Genomic DNA, 20,975 nt, shown 5'->3' with positions numbered 1-20,975 from the left:
TAAGAATGAGACATAACAGGTATAATGTACATACAGTTTAAAAAATGCATGGTAAAGACATGCTAAGGTCCTGCGATAGTGCAATACAGTGTTAGCTACGGATGAGGCACTGGGTCTTATGTACACTACTATACAATACTATACTGATCATATACAGTTATACTATATATCCTTATGCTATCTTGCTATATCTATTTATTTACTATACAAGAACCACTCCCGTTCTTTTTTTTCCCTCTTTTTCTTTAAGTGACCTTTTCATTGTGTAAAGTGACCGTTGAGTGTGAGCGTGAGCCAGCATGTGTGTGTTCATGCTAAAGTGACTGTTTGTGTGTGAGTGTATACAGTATGTGTGTTGTGTGTGTGTGCTCATGTGTGCTTGTGTGTGGAGAGTTCAGTGTTCAAGACTGATGGCCTGGGGCAGGGCTGTACGCTAAGCTTTTTCACTAGGGGCACACTTGCCCCTAAATGAGAAATTTAGGGGCACAGAATATTTTTTAGGGGCACATTTTTAAATAACAATTTTACCATTATAGTGCAAAAAAATATGTTCCTCCTGCCTCATTACTGTGGTCCTTTTATTTAACATTTAAGTGCGTTTGTTTTCAGGTTTGTATCTTTTATAATGAACCAACTGAGAAAGTGTGTAAATCACTAATAGAACAAAAACAACAAACTGTGTGTGTGTGTGTGTGTGTGTGTGTGTGCGCGCACTTGTAGTGCTCCTTGAATGAGATCATCACAACACACACACACCATTGCATTAATCAGGAGGACAAGAAACTCTGCATACCTTTGTTTCACAATGAAAAGTGCTTTATAAATAAAATTAATTTTTATTATTGTAAATAACCCCATGAAAGGTTTATTATTTTTATGGGTAATTACCTGCTTCATATTTGTGATGTTACTGGTTTCAGGGTGTGCCTAAAGTGATCAATGTGTTGGGCCGTTTATAGAGATCTATGCCAATTAATGTTTATGTATATCCAGGACTTTTTTTTACAAGAATTGAGAGGCCTACTACGGTATGTGTATATGTGACCTTTATTTTGAAAACCGTGTTGCGACGCAACCTTGTTTAAGTTTGCGCTTTTGACAGTGAAATGTTCAGTTCAACTTAGCTCGAAGGAAAGACTCTAATCAAAAAGGTTTAATGGACCTGTATGAGGCCATAGCTCTTATGGTGGGACTTTATAGAAGAGGAATGTAATACTATGCAAAACGAGAAATAAACAGTGATTTTACCAGCAGTAATTTGCAAGCCACTTTCATATGGGGAACCGTGACAATTATTAGTATTATCTTATTTGCATATTGTCTCATTATTAGATAGATAGGTTGATTACTTATAAAGTGACAGTATTAAGTATTGAAAAACTTCCTAATAGTTGGCTACTCACCTAATGCATGGTAGAAGTGTGTCCCCGTCAATCATCACTGCCAGATCCGACTTAATTTAATCGGCTATGGTCTCTTATCATCTCTCCACATCGGACGTGGTTGTCATAAGATGGACTGATATCCGCTCCGTTCTTCTTGCAGAGCAAAATTAGCGGCTTAAACTTATTGAAAGGAAGTTCTTCTTTGGCGATGCAACATTCAGTTTCGATTCGATTGTTCGCTAGGAATTATGGGATTTGGTGTTGGATGTATGGACTCTACGCAGACGGGACATGGTATTTAATCGCACGATAGACTACAACTACCAAGTAGAATAGCGTGGCCCAGATTCACTTCACACGCAAATATTTTTTTCACACAGGCTATCGCAGTAAGTTCATTCATTGCCGACAGATTTTTTCATAGCACTGCGACATTATGTCGCACTGTACAGCCCTGGTTGTAGGTCCTTTTCTCCATCCTACAATGAATCACAACTGTTGCTTCCCTCAGACACCTGCAAGCTGTTATTGACATAAAGGCTTGCTAGCATAGAGTTAGCTTTCTGGGTCATTGTCACCGGCATCAGTTGAGCGGCGCAGAGGGACTATATAATGAAAGTCAGCAGTGAACAAAGCATGAATAACATTTGTTTATATTGAATAAACTCGTAGGTATCCGAAGGAAGCAACAGTTGTGATTGGAGACTCAAGAAAAGAGGGCAGGGTTTCAGATGGGTCAATTCAATGTTGCCCTGCGCAACCCGCGGCTCGTTCAAACACACCACTGCTCTTCTCTCGTAGGGACCGGTCAAGAGACGGGCCTGCGACCCATTCTGGGCCTCAACCCATAGTTTAAAAATAAAACAGAAACACAGCTGGTATAGTTCATTACTTCCAAAATGTGGCCAAAAAAAGTATGTCTCTGTAATCGCTGGCACCTCCAGATGTCTGGTGTTGAGAGACGATGTTCCCCACTTTGATGTTCCTTTCCTCCTCTTCTCCTCCAGATGCTGGACCCGCTGTCCATGAGCAGCCCGGAGAACTCTGCGTCCGGCAGCTGTCCCTCTCTCGACAGCCCGCTGGACAGGTCAGCCCTGGACTCCATCACTTAGAGGCTCATTAACTAAGGCTTTCTACTTTCGTATAACGGGTGAACCAGGGGCCATATGCCGGTAGATACCATACCCTGGTAGCGATGTGTGCTGTGGTAGAAATGTGACTCATATAGTTTCTACTGGCTGGGTGTGCAGAGAAAGGGTGGGGTTTGTGGTTAATGTGTCAATTTGTTTTGACACTACTCCCTCAAGTAAAAAAAAATTGTAATAAAAGTTTGGTTTGTTGGTCACTATGAATCAACGGGTGTCTAGCCTGCTTGTATGCGAGGTCCTATTCAGAGTGTGATTTGTGAAAAAAAAATTCTCTTGATGTAAGTCACACATTTTCTTTTATTATTTATTTATATATATGTATTATATACAGTCATATCCATATATAACTCGCACATCTCATAAGACGATGCAACAGGACGTTTCTTTCTGTTCAGTTTGATGTTTTTATTTTATTTTTCCTGTCGTTGATGATAATTGCGTATCTCTTTTATGTGATGCAGTGATTATCCCAAGTCCAGAATGCCGAGGGCACAGAGCTACCCAGACAACCATCAGGACTTCCCCGGTAAGCTGTGTGTGTGTGTGTATACGTGCGTGCGATGCGTGGGCATATTGTGATTTGCATAGGATCACATAGGTGACAGTGGCTCAGGAGGTAGAGCAGTCGTCTGGTAATCGGAAAGGGCAGCGTGTCGGAAATGTCCTTGAGCAAGACACTTAACCCGCGACTGCTCCGGTTGCCTCCGCTGTGAACGTGTGAGTGAATGTAAGTTGTAAAGCGCTTTGGATAAAACCGCTTATATAAAAGCACTATTTACCATAATAATACCTGATATTCCTCCAAGAGCTACTAAATGGCTATATCTAGTGAATAATATAATAATAAATAATATCTAGTGTTATAACTCCACTAGCTCCCCTTAACACTTCCAGCGCCAAAACGCTGTCCAGCCTTATTGGCCGCCATACGTTGTCTGCCAGGATCGCTGTACAGCGTTTTTGAGATCAATATTAAATTTTTTCGCCATGGCATTCATAATTCATATACCCACCCCCGGTCCTGCAGCTGGACCCCAGATGTGACTGCAACGACGGCTCAATACCGCCGCCTCGTGGATGCTCGGGCGAGTTACACTCGCAAAACAGGAAATGGCATCAGTGCATCGAGGAAAATCATCCGCAGTCACATCTCGTTACGGGACTCCCGACAGACACTATGTACATATGGATCGCTTTCTAAACTTAATAATCGATATGATTTCGGCGTTTATTGCGCCATACAAACCGGAAATGGACCTAGGCGATCGGCGTCGTATAATTGGGATCTTTCACCGCCAGTCTCATTGGCCCACGGTAAGAGGAATATAACGTTATTTTTAGGGATGTCCGATATTATCGGCCTACCGATATTATCGGCCGATATTGGCATTAAAATGTGATATCGGAAAATATCGGTATCAATAAAAAAAATATATATATATTTTTTTACATTTCTATAACCTTTATCTACCCAGGCAAGCTAGTAAGAACAAATTCTGATTTGATTTATTGTCAAAAGTATGCATAATGTTGTGTTAATTCCACAACAAGAGATATGTAATGTTAATTATCTGAAATTATTCAGTTTTTTGGGGGGGGAAACCCTGCATATATCGGTATCGGTTGATATCTGTATCGGAAATTAAGAGTTGGACAATATCGGTATATCTGTTGTGCATTTCCTTGTTTGCAAACCATCTGATCAATATATCCACCCAACCTACATAAAGTAGTTACTGATGATCAAGGAATTATAAACGACCCCCCCCCCCTTTCCTCCACGCATGATGAAGCATAATGTATACCGATCATATACATTTGAATTTTTTTATATAGCTTGTATGGGAAAGAAACGGCAATCAATAATCTATATACTATGCGTTCGGGCCTATAACTAGTGTTTTTGGAATTACAGCAGAAAAGATTAAAACATACTTATATTCTAGAAAGTATTAACACAACAATGTATGAATGAAAAAGTATAACGTTCCCACATCCTGAACGATAGATAATCGATGTTGAATGGGCCATAGTAATGTCAATATAGCAATAACATTTTAAAAGTTATAGCCCTGCAAAGAAGGTAAACATCTCCATAGGCTTACAGCGCTGGCAGAGAGGGGTATGAGATGGGCATAACCCCCGGCGGGCAATGTGTTAACAAAGGGTGTTTGTACTGGTCATGTGGGTGTGTCTGTATAGGGAAGGCTGGCTGGTGATGAGGTATAGGAGACTGAGGTCCAATGAGAACCTGGATCCACAATGAGTCGTCAGCTAAAAGCCCTCAGTTTTCAGTAGATCTTCTCAATCTTTCATACGTAAAACATGGCCTCTGTTCTTCATTACATGAGCCCCAAACGTTCAAAAGTCCCCCGCCGCCCGACTTCCTCCAATGTCACGTGACTTCCGGCCAGTCCAAAACCTCTGCTGCCCATTCCAGCCGACCAGTAGAGGGGAAGGAACGAAGGAAGGGGGAGAGAGGCAATCGCCTCCCCGATTGGAATGTGTGCCTGTCAATCAAACCCAACTCTCTTCTTTTCTTTGTGTCGCGCCTCCAGAGTACGACATCCCAGTGTTTGAGAAGTCAGGGAAGGGAGGGACTTACCCTCGGCGATACGGCATTCCCTTCGGCCTTCAGGACTACAGTGACGGTAAATGATGATGAAGAAGAAGTCGTGTGAAAAGCCTAGTCTAATTCAATTATATGAAATTCAAAAAACGTTATTAGTCCCGCAAGGGGCAATTTAAGGCATGAATACGGCAAACAGCTGCACTTATACACATCCATACACTATTAACGCTTTGAGTGCCAGCCACGTGTTTTGTCGTTAGTTCATGCCGACCGTTGAGTGCCGCCAACGCGCGTTTGTTTGTCGTATTTTTTTTTATTGGCGATTTTAATTCATATTTCATCAATCGAGCCTCAGGTTACAAGATAAAAGAGTTTTATATGTCACGGCATACAAGTATACAATGAAATGCGGGGGGTTAGTGTTGCAGACTCTCTGAGCTCAATTGGGAAGATACCGCCCCCTATCATCTCTCCCTGTGTAACTGCACCCCATTACTTTCGACTGATGGGGGGGGGGGGGGGCGGGCCAGTTTCCTCATTTTACTTTTCCGTCAAGCCAACTGAAGAATCCATTGTGATCGCCGGCCCGGAAAACGCGTGGATTATGTATTTACAGTACCCAACGCTGAATCAATAAACACGATCGATATTTGGAATGACGATCAGGAATTGGAATTATCTTTTTGGATAACATCTGATCTGAGGTAAGGAATTTATTTTACCAGTCTTAGGATAATCAGAGCTATTTTCACAGAGATATCAGCGTTTGCCCTATGCGTGTGTGTGTGTGTGTGTGTGTGTGTCTCTCTCTGTGAAGGCCACCATTGACATCTGTGGAACGTGGCATGAACTGCCACTTACCAATGCCCGTGGCCATCTCATGTCGGCACAACAACAACGCCAACGTCAACACTGGACTGAGCTTAAACTGCAAGGGAAGCTTGCTTGTCTCCCTGCCGCTGACCACTCTGTCTCGCACGCAGTTTTAAAAAATGTAGCTATTGATGAGAGCATCATCATTTTTACTTTAAAAGCTAGGCTACAGGTTTTACCATCAATGCTCAACCTTTCCATCTGGTTCCCTGGCAGTCATAGCCCACACTGCATACACCACGGTCACGAACAGACAACAGAAACCATGTCTCACATACTCAATGGCTGTCATGCATACAAAGGGCTCTACATTTGTAGGCATGATAGGATCGTGAACCTGATTGCAGACAGTGTCAGTTCCACACTCGGGTCACCTGCAACATATACGCTGTATAAACACACCAGTGTGAAGCCATATATGCTCAATCTGTGTAGGGACAATTCACTGTTCTCTGACATTTCAGCAAACACCCCCGATGTTGTTATTGTTAATGAGAATAACAGAGAGGTTCTCATCCTGGAAGTTGGTTGCACGTTTGACTACAGTCTAGAGGAAGCATTTACAACCAAAATGTTAAAATATCAACTGTTAGACCATACCATTTCACAACTCGGCTACAACTGTAAACTTTTAGTCTTCATATTTGGAAGCCTGGGTCATGTCCATAAGTTGGGTGTTAGAGGCCTTCAGTTGGCCGGTCTTCCGAAGAGAAGAGCCAAACAATTAGCTAAATATTGCTCAGTGTCAGCAATTATTGGCAGCCGGGCAATTTGGAGAAGACGCTGCTATCTGTACCCATGAGCTGTGTGTTGATTGTCAGGTTCATCATCCGTGTGAGTCTGTAACTTTGATTGCCACTGTGGCACGATTGTATCCGAATAATCCCACAATGTACAAGCGCACTGTTAATATTTGTGTCCTTTAAACCTTGTTTTTATGTGGACATAAATAAAATATTCTAAATGTGTGTGCGTGATCAGGAAATGAGAGAATCGATATTTCAGTCCGCTTCTATAGCGTGCATAAGTACCGGTACACATACTATCAATAATCTAGCGTTTATTTGAAAACGATTCATAAATAGGCCGAAACGTTTTTGTGTATGCCAGAATATTCCAGTAAATGCCGTTTATCACGGAATCTTTATATTTTCCTTGAAAACGAGGGCTTTTCAGAACGCTATAAAACGGAAATCAAGCGATTAAAAAAAAACAATCCGTTTCGACAATGTTGACCGGAAACAAGTCATTGATAAACGACGGGCAGATTAGACACATAATTTAAGACAGAGATTATGCGTCCACAACGCTATCATTGAAGTGGGTGGTGGCATTTAACCATGTTTACCATGTTAACAAGTGGCACTGGAAGTGTTAAAGCACAAGAGACATGACACTGTTGGAACAGGATCCTTATATTGTTGATCTGTCATGTCTAATAAATTAATTCGGTCAGTACAAAAAAAGTGCACTTTTGTCAAATCTTCAAATCAAAGGGTCAAAAGGTGCATATTAGTGAACTGACCATTCCTTGTACTGTGGCCATTCACCAGTCGAATGGCCTCTGGAACAAAACCAAACTTCCTTCTGTTTGTTGTACAGGCAGGCTGTAAAATAATCTCTGGAGTCCTATACATTTGTTCACAAACAACGCAATTATTAATTATTAATCACAGAGAGAGAGAGAGAGAGAGAGAGAGAGGACTAGCTTGAGATGCAGGCAAAATGTTAAAGGGCACTTCACCAAAAGAACTGATGATTTATTTTATTTTGCCCCATAATCTCTCACACACAAAAACATCCATTTACAATCTTAAGAAGATTGATATAATTTTCATGTCCAGTAGCCGCAGAGAGAGGTCCAGCCAGGTGCACACTAGCCTAGCTTAGCACAAGGACTAGAAGCGGTAGGGAGCAGCTAGCCTAGCTTAGCACAAGGACTGGAAGCAGTAGAGAGCAGCTAGCCTAGCTCCCTCAAAGGTGAAGAAATGCAACTTCCAATAACTCCAACTGATGCACAGAGATGAAATTGATATCAATCGTCTTGTCTGACTCTGGGGGAAAATGGCAAATAAGTGTATTTCCCTAAAATGTTAAGAGTTCCTCAAAGTCATTGTGTGACGAATCTTGGGAAACATACATTTTTTAACAACTTATATACTTCAAACAACTGAAGACACTGCTCTTTGAAATCGGTATTAGAGGGAGATGATTTCCTTTACCTACAAAATCCCTGCCTCCTTAGGTAGGTTTCCAGCAGATTTCCTTTTAACTAGTAACCTGAAAATCTTGGTCAAAACAAAGTTAGAAGTAACGTTTCATTCTACAACACAGTCTTAACCTCTTAAGCCCGACCGGTACCGGGCCGAGATTTATTTCACGTCACAAATAGATAAATTCAGTCCGTATTAACACATTCTGTGCCACGCAGTTTGCCCATCTTATACCACTCTCTGCCAGTGCTGTAAGCATGCATTAAAGCGTTCCGTCTCCAGACGGATTTCCGTCAATTTGATTGGGAAGATCCGTCCATTTGATTCGCAGTCTGACGGAAGTATTTGCATGATTTGTAGATGCATACAGATTGAAACAAAATTGAGCCAATCAGAGGCGCCAAATATGGAAAAGGGCTTTTTTTCCCTATCGCGCCAAGCAGTCATCATCACTCAGCGACTCGAGAGACAGGATTACGCTGCTCACTCCGGAGGCTCGCTCCGCGTTGCAGCTGCAGGCTATTGGGCGAGTGACAATTGCGAGGTCTGAGAAGTTTGTCCGCCACATGGCAGGGTAACAAAATAGTCATGTAGAATAATTAAAAACTGCGGTGTGTTTTGGTTTTACGAGTCGCCTTTTTTGCAGCCTCACGCGTCAACTGCTTGTTTACCAACGTCACAGCCACCACGCTGCTTGCACTCGCTGCTATATACCGATTAGCTAACGTTAGCTTAATAGCGTCGGTTAAATGGAAGGAGTAAGCCGGCCACTAAAAAGAGAACCCACCGCGGGGTTCTCAGATGAAAAGGATCAGCGGGACCACCTAACAAAGTTTCGAGAGGAGAGGACGTTTGAAGAGACTGGCTAGGCAGCGCTACTGGGGGCTGTAGTGGTGAGTTAACTTGTTCCGTGTGCCGCAACGATGTCAAAAAGAAAAACAGAAACAACACGTTTGTCATTGTCGTGTTACTTCACAGTACAATATGTGAGTCCCCTGCTGTGGTTGTGAGTATACGTTTATTAGCTTAACTCCGTAGCAACATCACACAGGTGTATCTGTAGACAGTCTCCTCCCCACCGTATATATTCTCTCCCCACCGTATGTATCTTTTTTCTACCACCACCCCCTCCTAATGTACAGTCTCCTCCCCATCATATGCATATAATCTCTCTTAGGATCTATGGGTAACAGTACTGTATATTTCTCTCCCACCCACCCCCTCCTAATGTACAGTCTCCTCCCCATATGTATATAATCTCTGTTAGGATCTATGGGTAACAGTACTGTATATTTTCTCCCACCCACCCACCCCCTCCTAATGTACAGTCTCCTCACCATCATATGTATAATCTCTGTCAGGATCTATGGGTAACATTACTGTATATTTGCATATCGTATATGTCACAAATGTAACGGTACTATATACCTGTAGTATGTCCCTATGCCATAAATGTCATGATGTCAATGTCATGCATGTCATAAATGTCACTATGAATTGAAAATGGGGTACCCTGATGATGTAAACAAGACGAACGTCTTTCTCTGGTCTGCATCCCCTTAACAATTGTGTGTATTGAGCCATACTGTATTGTACCCATTCTGCAATCGGTTAAATATTGATTGATTGTTATAACAGATTGCAGAATGGGTACAATACAGTACAGCTCAATACACACAATTGTCAAGGGGTTGCAGACCAGAGAAAGACTTTCCTCTTTACATCAGGGTCCCCCATTTTCAATTCATCATAACATATATGACATACATGACATACAGATAGATAATACTGCTACATCTATACATTTATGACGTACCAGATTTACACAGTATTGTTTGTGATACAATAAGAGTCTAAAAAAGAGAGCATATACATTTGACGAAGAAACTGTACATTGGAGGAGGTTGGGTGGAGGGGGGGGGACTGTACATTGGAGGTGGTTGGGGAGGGAAGGGTTGGGTAGGCGGGGTGGGGGGGTAACTGTACATTGGATTATCGACGAAACCGAAACAAGTAGGCTCCCTTAAAACGCCAACGCTATTAAAAAGAAATACAGTGGAGGTTAAAATAAGAATATGACTTGGCCTGAAAAAAAATTCAGTCAGGAGATTTTTTTTTGCTTTAATCCCTGTGTAAGCCTATGGAGTCGCTCACCTTCTTTGCAGGGCTATAACTTTTTAAATATTATAGCTATATCGACATTACTATGGCCCATTCAACATCGGTTATCTATCGTTCCGGATGTGGGAACGTTATATTTTTCCACTCATACATTGTCGTGTTAGTACCGTTGTGAATATAAGTATGTTTTTAGAGAGCAGTAATTCCTAGAACGTGAGTTATAGGCCCAGACGCATATTATACATAATCGATTGGCGTTTCGTTCCTATACACTATATTAAAAAATTCAAATGCATATGCTCGGTATACATTATGCTCCATCATGCGTGAAGGAAAGGGGGGGGGGGGTCGTTTATGATTCCTTGATTGTCAGTAACGGCTTTCCTTAGTACGACATCATACGTTGATCGGATGGATTGCAATGAAATAAATGGACAATCGATCTGGAATTAACGTTAGATTCCTCTTACCTGTGGCCGATGAGTCTGGAGAAAAAAAAATCCAATTATTTGATTTCGATCTACTAGATCCATTTTCCGTTTGTATGACGCAATAAACGGCGAAAGCATATTGATTCTTGCGTCTCGAACGAGATCAAATGCACTCGAGTGTTTGTCTTGATCAACATAACAAGATAGCTCTGCCGGAGGATTTTCCCAGATGCACAGAGCGCCACATCCGGTTTAGAGTGGAGTGCAACTCGCCCGAAATCCACCAGGCGGCAGTATTGAGGCGTTGAAATATCAGACAGAGTCCAGCTGGCTCCCGGAGCCTTCCTGGATGAATTATGAATGCCAATAGCGAATAAAGGAAATAACGATCATAAAAACGAGTCAACTCGTTGGCCTTATTAGATTGGCGGGCAATAACGAGTAAACTCGTTTTTGGCGCAGGATGTGTTAAGTGATGATGTGTTTCTGTTTCAAATGTAGCCAAGAGTAAAGACCCTAACCCTATCAAAACAGCAGTCAAAGTGTATATTTTCAGCACTATTTGGTCAATGGTCAAATCTTTCACTTTTGGTCAATGTTAGCGTGGTGTTTATTCACCGTCAAAGATGACTATTTTCTTTTTTATAATAATTTATATTATCCTTTTGGTTCATTCCAATTTACTCAAGCCTAGTAACAGACACAATATTTGTGACACTGAGGTCCATAGATGTCCCTAGATACCAAGTACATGCAAATGGACCTTGTAGAAGTTTGGCAATCTTCCATTTACTTTGGTATGTACCTTTAGGCAGATTTTCTGAAAATATAGCTAGGGCTTAACTCATTGGGCGCCAGACCAGAGTAAAGTCGGGTTATCTCGCCAGCGGTTGAGCGCCATACCTGAGTATAGTCGGGTTTTGGCAGTTTTGACTTTTATTCGATTTTTTTTATTCATTACAGGTTCACGGACCTCGGTGTTACCATAGGAAATCATTCTGAGATCCCTAGAGTGCAATACCGGCCGCATCCTGCTAGGTGGCAGTATCCCCACCCTTTGAAACCTTATTTCACACTGTCACATCTAATTTAGTCTGGGCGGATCATTTAGATCAAGCCAAGTAAATCGCTTCATCCGACCACTTCGAAACGCGTTCAGCACATTTGAGGCATATCTTGTGCCACTTCATGTCAGGGACCCGATCGACATCAATACTGGAAATCGCGATCAGACAATTGGAATATTCTTTTTGGGATACCTCCTAGTAAAGGTAAGGACTATATGACATCAATCCTACTTCGATCCAACAATGATTTCACATCGATCGCAACGAGTATGTAACATACTCCAAAACGTATGCCGTTGCTGACGATCAAAGCATCACTTTTTCTCCCCATTCTATTTTTCTCTCATCCCAATTTCATATTATCCAATTCTTCCCTCCCCTGTCTTGAACGTTGCTAGACTATGCCTCCCACTGGTCGGCTGTAGTGAGGATAGAAGCCTTGCATCATGTGTCCCCTCCGGTACACGAGGAGGCAGCCTGTCGCATCTTTTCACCGCAGCAGCTCGAACTCTGTGGCGAGGAGTAACGCGTGGGAGGCTCACGCTGCCCCCGCTACTTCCTGCTTCCGCCGCACCGGCGTCACCAAACCGACCTGTAGGAGTCGCTGTCCACAACGTCCAATCCCCACCCACCGGCTTTCCCACCCTCTAACACTTGCCAATTGTGTTAGTATGAACGACCGGTCAGCCGGTAGCAACGCCGAGAGCTGAGCTCGAACCCAGCGTCTCCTGCGTTAGTGGCGAGCGCCTTGACCACTGCGCCAATCAGCCGCCCCCTTTCATGCATTCATGATGAAACATAATACCTATTATATACCTTTGATTTGGAAATAGTAGCGTGTCCAGACGAGCAACGCGAAAGTTTTTAGCAAAATTCACATATCGCTCCATAGCACAGTTACCAGGAATTAGCCAGGATCACTCTGAAACTATACAATATTCACCACGGTATAACACGCGAACGTATACATGAAAAAATTCATTCTTTTTCACATGTTGAACGATGGATAGTTAACACATTCAGTGCCAACGACGAGATTAGTCGGCTTAACTCGCCATGCGTTGAGTTCCAAGGCCAGAGAAAAAACGAGAAAACTCAGGTTTTAATCGTTATTTCTTTTATTAGCAATATACATTCATTTTTCATCCATCCAGCCTGACGTTATCATTGGGAATGGGTCTGAGCTCGAAAAGGGCTAATACCGCCGCCTATCGTCTCCCGGATGGTATTGCACATCATTGGATTGGATTGGGTGGGCATGTGCATCAGAAAAAAAGTCCGGTCCGGGGTTTTCCCTTCTTTGCCAAGCAGTATCTGTTACCACATTAACTGGGGAGGCTGGGAGCAGCTTTCGATTATGTGTTTTGGACTATAATGTTGGATCAATAAACGCGATCAATATTTGGAATGGCGATCAGGAATTGGATTAATCTTTTTGCAGAACATCTGATGTGAGGTAAGGACTCTATTTTACCAGTTTTGGGTTAATCAGATGTTTTTTTCACAGAGATCACAACATGTGTGTGTGTGCGTAACGTTAGCGCTAAGCACGGCATGGATAATCGATTTTTCAGCCCGCTTCTCTAGCATGCATAAGTACACAATCTACTATCGATAATCTAGCGTTTATTTGAAACTATTCATCAGCCGAAAAATTACGACGTGTTTTGTGTATTCCACTAAAGAGCTATTATCGCGGAATTTCTCTGGAATTACTAGAACTCTCCAAAACTATACTCTTATTCAAAACGGTATAAAACGGAAATGTACCAATGAAAAAACAATCCGTTTCGTACATGTTGACTGCAACCAAGCGAGGGGTGTTTTAGACCCATAGTCATAATTTAAGATATAGTTTAAGCCTTCGCAAATTTCCCGACCTCCCATTGACTTCCTTATTGGCACGGTAGCCCTAATATGGTCAAAGGGGCATGGCACTGAATGTGTTAATGTCAAATGAAGCCATAGTATTGTCTCCATAGCTATAATATAGAATATAGATGATAGCCCTGCAAACACCGCGACGCACAGTGAAAATCCCTATCTCTTACAGCGGTGGCGCAATGAGTACAAGGATGGCTTAAGCGGCTGACGCTCAAAGAGTTAAGCGGTTATTCGTGCCTTTTCATTCTCTTCCTCCACGCCAACCCTCCCTCCCTCCCTCTCTGTCCTCTGCAGGGCGGAAGACCTTCCCGCGGGCGCGGCGGACCCAGGTGCACGGCTTCCGCTCTCCGGTCAGCTTCAGCCCCACGGACCAGTCTCCCAGCACCAGCAGCGGCAGCAGCGTGTTCACCCCCGACCTGGAGGAGCCCCCGGGACCGGGCCGGCGGCCGCGGCGGGGCAGCGACATCGAGCCCACCCTCTCCGTCATGGACATCAGCCCCCCGAGCCGCTGTAAGTCCCTTTTTTCCCCCGCTTGTCACAAATGGGTCTCGTGAATCCGTGCTCTCATTCAAGCCGGTACCTGATGGATGCACTGCCCTGGTGGTGGTTTGTCTTGTCCACATCATATCCCGTATTTACACAGAATGCACACATGAACTTAACCCTTTCACTGTCACACTACATACGGTTAACCCTTTACTATCGTCGGTAGTGTGATAGTAAAGGGTTAACCTTCTGTAGTGTGAAAGGGTTTACCCTTTTTTTTATCCACTTTTTCTCTTTCTATTTTTCTCCCATCACAATTTCGCCTCGCCAAATTCTCCCTTCAATTCTCCCCTCCCCTGTTTCGAACGTTGCTAGACTATGCCTCCCACCGGTCGGTTGCAGTGAGGACCAAGCCTTGCATCACGTGTCCCCTCCGGTACACGAGGAGGCAGCTGTCACATCTTTTCACCTGAACAGCGCAATCTCTCAGTGGCGAGGAGTAACGCGTGGGAGGCTCACGCTGCCCCCGATACTTCCTGATTCTGCTGTACAGGCGCACCAACCGACCTGTAGGAGTCGCTGTCCACAACGTCCCATCCCCACCCACCGGCTTTCCCACCCTCTAACACTGCCAATTGTGTTAGTATGACGACTAGGGGTGGGACGATACATCGATCCAGATCGATATATCGATCTATTATCAATTATCAAATAGGATCGATGCAACGTAAAAAGATCAATTCATATTGCGATACTCTTATTTTGAAAATCCCCTCGTGAGCATATCCGCCCGGCTGGCTGCAACAACAACAGTAGCTCAGCGCAGCTCCGTGTGTAGACGTTAGACTGCATTGCTTCAGAGTCCGCCTATTTTGCCCGAAATAAGTGCCTGTTGTTTTTTCCCCCATAAGGGGTCAAATGCATCTAACATGCTTTCCATCCTCGCCATTCCTTTATGCCCACGTCGCGTTAAATACCGAAATTAACGTTGCGTTAGCTTGAGCTAACTAAGCTAAGCTGATAGAGAGAGCAGCAGAGGTCCACTAGGGACTGGGAAGGAGATAGCCCCACTAACAGGATCTGGCCGGTACTGCACCTTCTGACTCCCAATATGCCTTTTCCATTCAAAAATACAGCGCTGTGATAGGATATTAATATAGGGGAAAAAAAGAAAAACGAACTAAAAACAGTGAACAGGAGGTCTATTTGTATTATAAACAATAGATTGTTTTTCATTTAAATGTCTGGAAGAGATCAAACATTTAAATGTCAAATGATATTTCCATTCCCTTTTTTTGTTGTTGATTTAAATGTTACTGATTGTGTTAAATGGGCATATAATATCGTCTCATATCGATCGCAGGCACCTGAATCGAATCGAATCGTATCGTATCGTGGCAGACTTTGTGATATCGGAAAATATCGTATCGTTGTCCAAAGAATCGATATCGTATCGTATCGTGATGAAACTGGTGATTCCCACCCCTAATGACGACTGGCCAAGCCGGTAGCAACGCAGAGAGCTGGGCTCGATACCAGCATATCCTGCGTTAGTGGTGAGCGCATTGCCCACTGCGCCACTCAGCCGCCAAGGGTTTACCCTTTGTCGTGTGGCAGTGAAAGGGTTAACCTGTTGTCGTTTGGCAGTGAAAGGGTTAACCTTCTGTATTGTGGCAGTGAAAGGGTTAAAGGAACATGATGCCCTCTAGTGGTGGTTTGTCTTGTCCAAATCATGTCCCGTATTTACACAGAACACACACATGAACTTAAAGGAACACGCCAACATTTTGGGAAATTAGCTTACCGTCTTCTCTAGAGTCAGACAAGAAGATAGATACCAGTTTCCTCTCTGTGCATTCAGAAGAAAGCTATCTGGCTACACGTTAGCCTAGCTTAGCACAATGAATGGAAGCAGACATGGCCGGTTAGCCTAGGCATTGTCTAACTAATGCCTCTCCCGAAGGCTAACCGGCCATGTCCGCTTCCATTCATTGTGCTAAGCTAGGCTAACATGCAGCCAGATAGCTTTCTACTGAACGCACAGAGAGTAAACTGGTATCTATCTATCTTGTCTCTCTCTGGAGGTTGGTGTGTTCCTTTTAAAGGAACATGCTGGCATTATGGGAAACACGCTTACCGTCTTCTCCAGAGTCAGACAACTGTTTGTTAGAATAGAATAGAAATACTTTTTCTGTTCAGTAGAAAGCTATCCGGCTGCAAGTTAGCCTAGCTTAACACAAATGAATGGAAGTGGATACGAACCAGCTAGCCTAGCTGTTGGCCAAAAACACCTCTCCCGGAGTTTTAATCTAACGTCACGGTGCCCAAATGCGGCCACTCTTATTGTCTGGGACCAAATACGGCCACGCCCCACTCCCAGCAAAAAGTGGGAATCTCTAGAATGGGTTTGGGGCGCCGCTGTATACGGAAGTGGCTCTCAAGGTGACGATTAGACAACACTTTTTTGTCGTCAGTAGATGGCAGCATTGGTTTAAAATTAAAGGCTGAAAATGTTGAGAACTACAACACTGCATTTCCCAAGAGCGTTAGCGACAGGTCGCAGGTCACCGGGATGTGTCTATATTCTCCGACGTGATCTGAACAGCGTTAAACTATTACTGCGACCTCGGTATAGCGACCGAAAATGGCCAACTAATTATCTTAACAGAAGTGCGCTGGTAGCGTTACATGTGTTGTCTAAAGGGGGACATATGGTACAATTTGAGATTCTAACTATAATCGGCATATAAAGGACAAGATAAAGCATCGTTAATTTGTAAGAAACCTCAATGAAAACGGCGCAGGGTGCTATTGTTATGAAAATGTGATCGAATCCTATGAAAATGTGGACGCATTTGGCCTACGTTCCGTTAGCTACTTCCATCAATTTGTGCTAAGCTAGGCTAGCTTCTACTGAACGCACGGAGAGGAAATTGGTATTTATCTTTTTGTCTGACTCTGGAGAAGACGGTCGGTCAGCACGTTTCCCATAATGCTGGCGTGTTTCTTTAACCCTTTCACTATTAACAGTCTGTAGTCAGTGTGTTAGTGAAAGATTAACCTTCTGTAGTGTGTTAGTGAAAGGTTAACCTTCTGTAGTATGTTAGTGAAAGGTTAACCTTCTGTAGTGTGGTTGTGAAAGGGTTAACCCTTTGTTGTGTGGTAGTGAAAGGGTTAACCTCATTTGAATCCGGCCAGTCAACTGTGTCTACAAATGACATTTTTTTTTCATTTCAACCTTTATTTAAAATCGTAAGCATCTGAGGTTTCCCTCATTTACAGAAACGACGATTGTACAGTACATAATAAAAACAATATTCACAGAAATTTAAACACCAGAGTAAAACAATTTAAAACGTTTAAAAATAAATTTAAAATATCAACTAAAACAGTTACAGGTAGTCACACAATGGTCTGAAATCATACATTTAAACATTCCAAGGGAAGGGAGAACCTCCAATTTTAGCGTGAGTTGAAGGACATTCCATGAGTTAGAGGCATCAAAGGAAAAGGCTGACTTCCCTAGCTCAGAACAAATCTGAGGAACCCTAAGAACCATCCAGTCATTCGATCGAGTTGAATAGGTTCCAATCTAACAGCGAGGAGATATAAACAGGTTGTTTACCAATAAGGTCTTTAAAAATAAATAAATACCAGTGTTTGTTGCGCCTTTCTGCAAGAGAGATACTCTGGTGAGTATCATATCTGTCACCAGTTATAAATCTGAGAGCTGAGTGATATGCAGAATCCAGAGGTTTAAGAGTTGATGCCGCAGCATGCCTATAAATTACATCACCATAGTCCAAAACTGATAAGAAGACTGATTCCACAATTCTTTTTCTACTAAATAGAGGAAAATTGGATCTGTTTCTGTACAGGAAACCAATTTTCTGTCGCAGTTTAGTGGCAAGACTTTCCACATGGAACTTAAATGTTAATTTCTCGTTGAGCCACAGGCCAAGATATTTATACTCAGTGACTCTCTCTATACAAGAGCCACTGACAGTAGATATCCTCACATCATCAAAGTTAATATTCCTTGCTCTTGAAAACAACATAAACTTTGTCTTACTAGCATTAAGAACCAATTTAAGACTAGTAAGGGCATCCTGTAGACTGTAGAGCATAAAAGGAAAGTTGCAATTTCTCAAAGGCCAGCTGTACAGAGTCTGCAATACAGTACACAATTGTGTCATCAGCATACAAATGGGCATGACATCCATACAAAGAAGAAACAATATCATTAATATAAATTGTAAAAAGGACAGGACCCAAAACTGAACCTTGTGGCACACCTTTAGTCATGGCCAAGAATTCAGATTGTGCTTGACCTAACTTCACACACTGCCGCCTAGAAGATAGATAATCCTGAAACCAGACACAGGCATTATCATCCAACCCAATGTTAGATCGTTTCTTTAGAAGTAAGTAGTGATCAACTGTATCAAATGCTTTTGATAAATCAACAGAGGGCAGCACAATGTTTCTTCTTATCTAATGCTGAAATAATGTCACTTGTAACCAAAGTTATGGCTGATGTTGTACTATGTTTAGCTCTAAAACCAGATTGTTGAGAGCTAAGTATGGAGTTAGTTGAAAGGTAAAATTTAAGTTGTTTACTTACTAGTGTTTCCAGGACTTTAGCTAAGCAAGGTAGCCTGGAGATAGGACGATAATTATCTAAGTTATCCCTATCACCTCCCTTATGTAAAGGAATCACCCGTGCAGATTTCCAAACTAGAGGAAATCTACTTGATGAGATAGAGAGATTAAAAATATAAGTAATCTGTTCAGCCATAACTGGTGCAGCCAACTTAATAAAAAAATACTCTTAAGTTATCCTCACCTGTAGAACACTTTGCATCAATTGATTGCAAAGCATCAAATACAGCTGACTGTGTAAAAGGTTGAAAGGAGAAATGGGAAGTGACGCCCACAGGGTACAAACAATCAGAATCAACAGGACAAGGTCCATTATAGTTCCTATTAAATAAATTACCAGCCTCTGCAAAATGCCTATTGAAGGTAACACAAATTTCACTCTGCTCAGAGATCACACAGTTTTCAACTTTAATATGAGAGGGTAAAGAATTAGATGATTTTATTTTGTTCACATTCACCGCACTCCAAAATTTTGCCGGATTAGAGTATGAGTTTGTAACCAACTCCAGATAGTATCAGTTTTAGATTTTCTTACTACTGCAGTACATTTGTTCCTAATTTGCCTAAAAGAAAGCCAATGTTGAGGGTCTCCAGAACGCCTGGCCCGAGACCATGCAGCATTTCTTTTTTCCAAAACTTTGTTTATTGAAGTTTTTTCATTGCAATATGAGATCATCACAAGGTCAAATTGTACACATATATGCCAGACGTATTGCACATATCTACATATAAGTAGTCAAAATATAGGTCTGTTGAGTGTAGACAATATACATATTGCACAAAGGTACATATAGTTAGTCAAAATATAGGTCTGTTGGATAAACAATATACCTATTGCACAAAACTATGTATAAATAAACAAAATATAGGTCTGTTGAATGTAAATAATATACATGTTGCACATGGCTACGTATAAGTAGTCAAAGTATAGGTCTGTTGAATATATAGACTAAAAAATAGTACACCACAAAATAAATATAGATATTGTTTCGGACATAGTCAATTAAACAGATATGTACACTCAGGACAAGCACTGTACAGCAGGAATAGAGGAATGGAACAAAATTTTTTTTTAAATGAGAAGGTAGACATCGGTTACATTTGCACAAGTAGATAGGTCACTCGACTGGACTGTGCTAGGTTAGGAGTGAGCATTATTTATGGGGGGTCGATTGAGCCTTGTTCCCCAACATAGGTAAAGAAACGGCCCCATGTTTTATAAAATCTAGCTGTAGAACCCCTTATGACACACCTTATTTTCTCCATCTTAAGGAAGTGCAAAATATCCCTGAGCCACATAGAGTGAGATGGAGGAGTGGGTGACTTCCAATGCAGTAAAATGAGACGTCTAGCCAGGAGAGTAACAAATGCCACCAGGTCAGCTTTATATCGTGGCAGAGACAGAGTAGTAGGGGAGATAGAGACACCAAAGCAAGCAGTTATGGCTGTCGGGCTGATTGGGATCTCAATACTATTTGAGATAGTTTCAAATATTTCAGACCAAAAGTTATGCAGGGAAGGGCAGGACCAAAACATGTGACTATGTGTAGCAGGGGCACGGTGGCATCTGTCACAGGTGGGATCAATGTTGCCATAGATCTTGGCTAGCCTGACTTTAGTAAAGTGTGAACGGTGAACAATTTTACATTGGATCAGTCCGTGCCTGGCACAAATTGAAGAGGAGTGGACCCGGTGTAGAATATCCTCCCACAGGTTTTCTGTGATGTCCTCACCCAGGTCCTCCTCCCATCTCCTCCTGATCTTTTCTAATGAGGTAGGACGCAGTGAGGAAATCAAGCCATACAGGACAGATATAATACCCTTTGTGACCAGTGTAGGCTTTAGTAAAGTGTCAATAGGAGTGGCTTCTGGGAGTTTGGGGAACTGTGGGTTGATATTACGTACAAAACTGCGGACTTGCAAGTATCTGAAGAAATGTGACCTCGAAAGAGAGAACTTGTCAGACAGTTGTTCAAATGATGCAAAAATATTTTCTATATATAAATCACTGAACGTTCTAATACCAAGAGGGGACCAGGAGAGAAAAGCTCTATCCATCACAGAGGGGGGGAAAACAGGGTTAGCTGTAATTGGAGCTAGTAAAGAAAAAGATTGTAAACCAAAATGTCGTCT

At 42.4% G+C, this 20,975-nt stretch overlaps 1 protein-coding gene across 1 annotated transcript in view; it reads left to right on the top strand.

Moving 5' to 3' along the window:
• The window catches only part of map3k2 (mitogen-activated protein kinase kinase kinase 2), a 69,787-nt gene that overhangs the window by 14,264 nt on the left and 34,548 nt on the right, over nt 1-20,975 (top strand). Inside the window, exons 9-12 of the mRNA XM_084332315.1 lie at nt 2,393-2,472; nt 2,995-3,059; nt 5,092-5,184; nt 13,989-14,204. Of these exons, the coding sequence (XP_084188441.1) occupies nt 2,393-2,472; nt 2,995-3,059; nt 5,092-5,184; nt 13,989-14,204 (454 nt within the window). The remainder of the gene's footprint in view (nt 1-2,392; nt 2,473-2,994; nt 3,060-5,091; nt 5,185-13,988; nt 14,205-20,975) is intronic.

The sequence above is a fragment of the Notolepis coatsorum genome (assembly GCF_963971535.1).
Source record: "Notolepis coatsorum genome assembly, chromosome: 1".
NCBI lineage: Eukaryota > Metazoa > Chordata > Actinopteri > Aulopiformes > Paralepididae > Notolepis > Notolepis coatsorum.
Note: the sequence above shows the minus strand (reverse complement) of the source record. Positions and strands in the feature narration are given on the sequence as shown.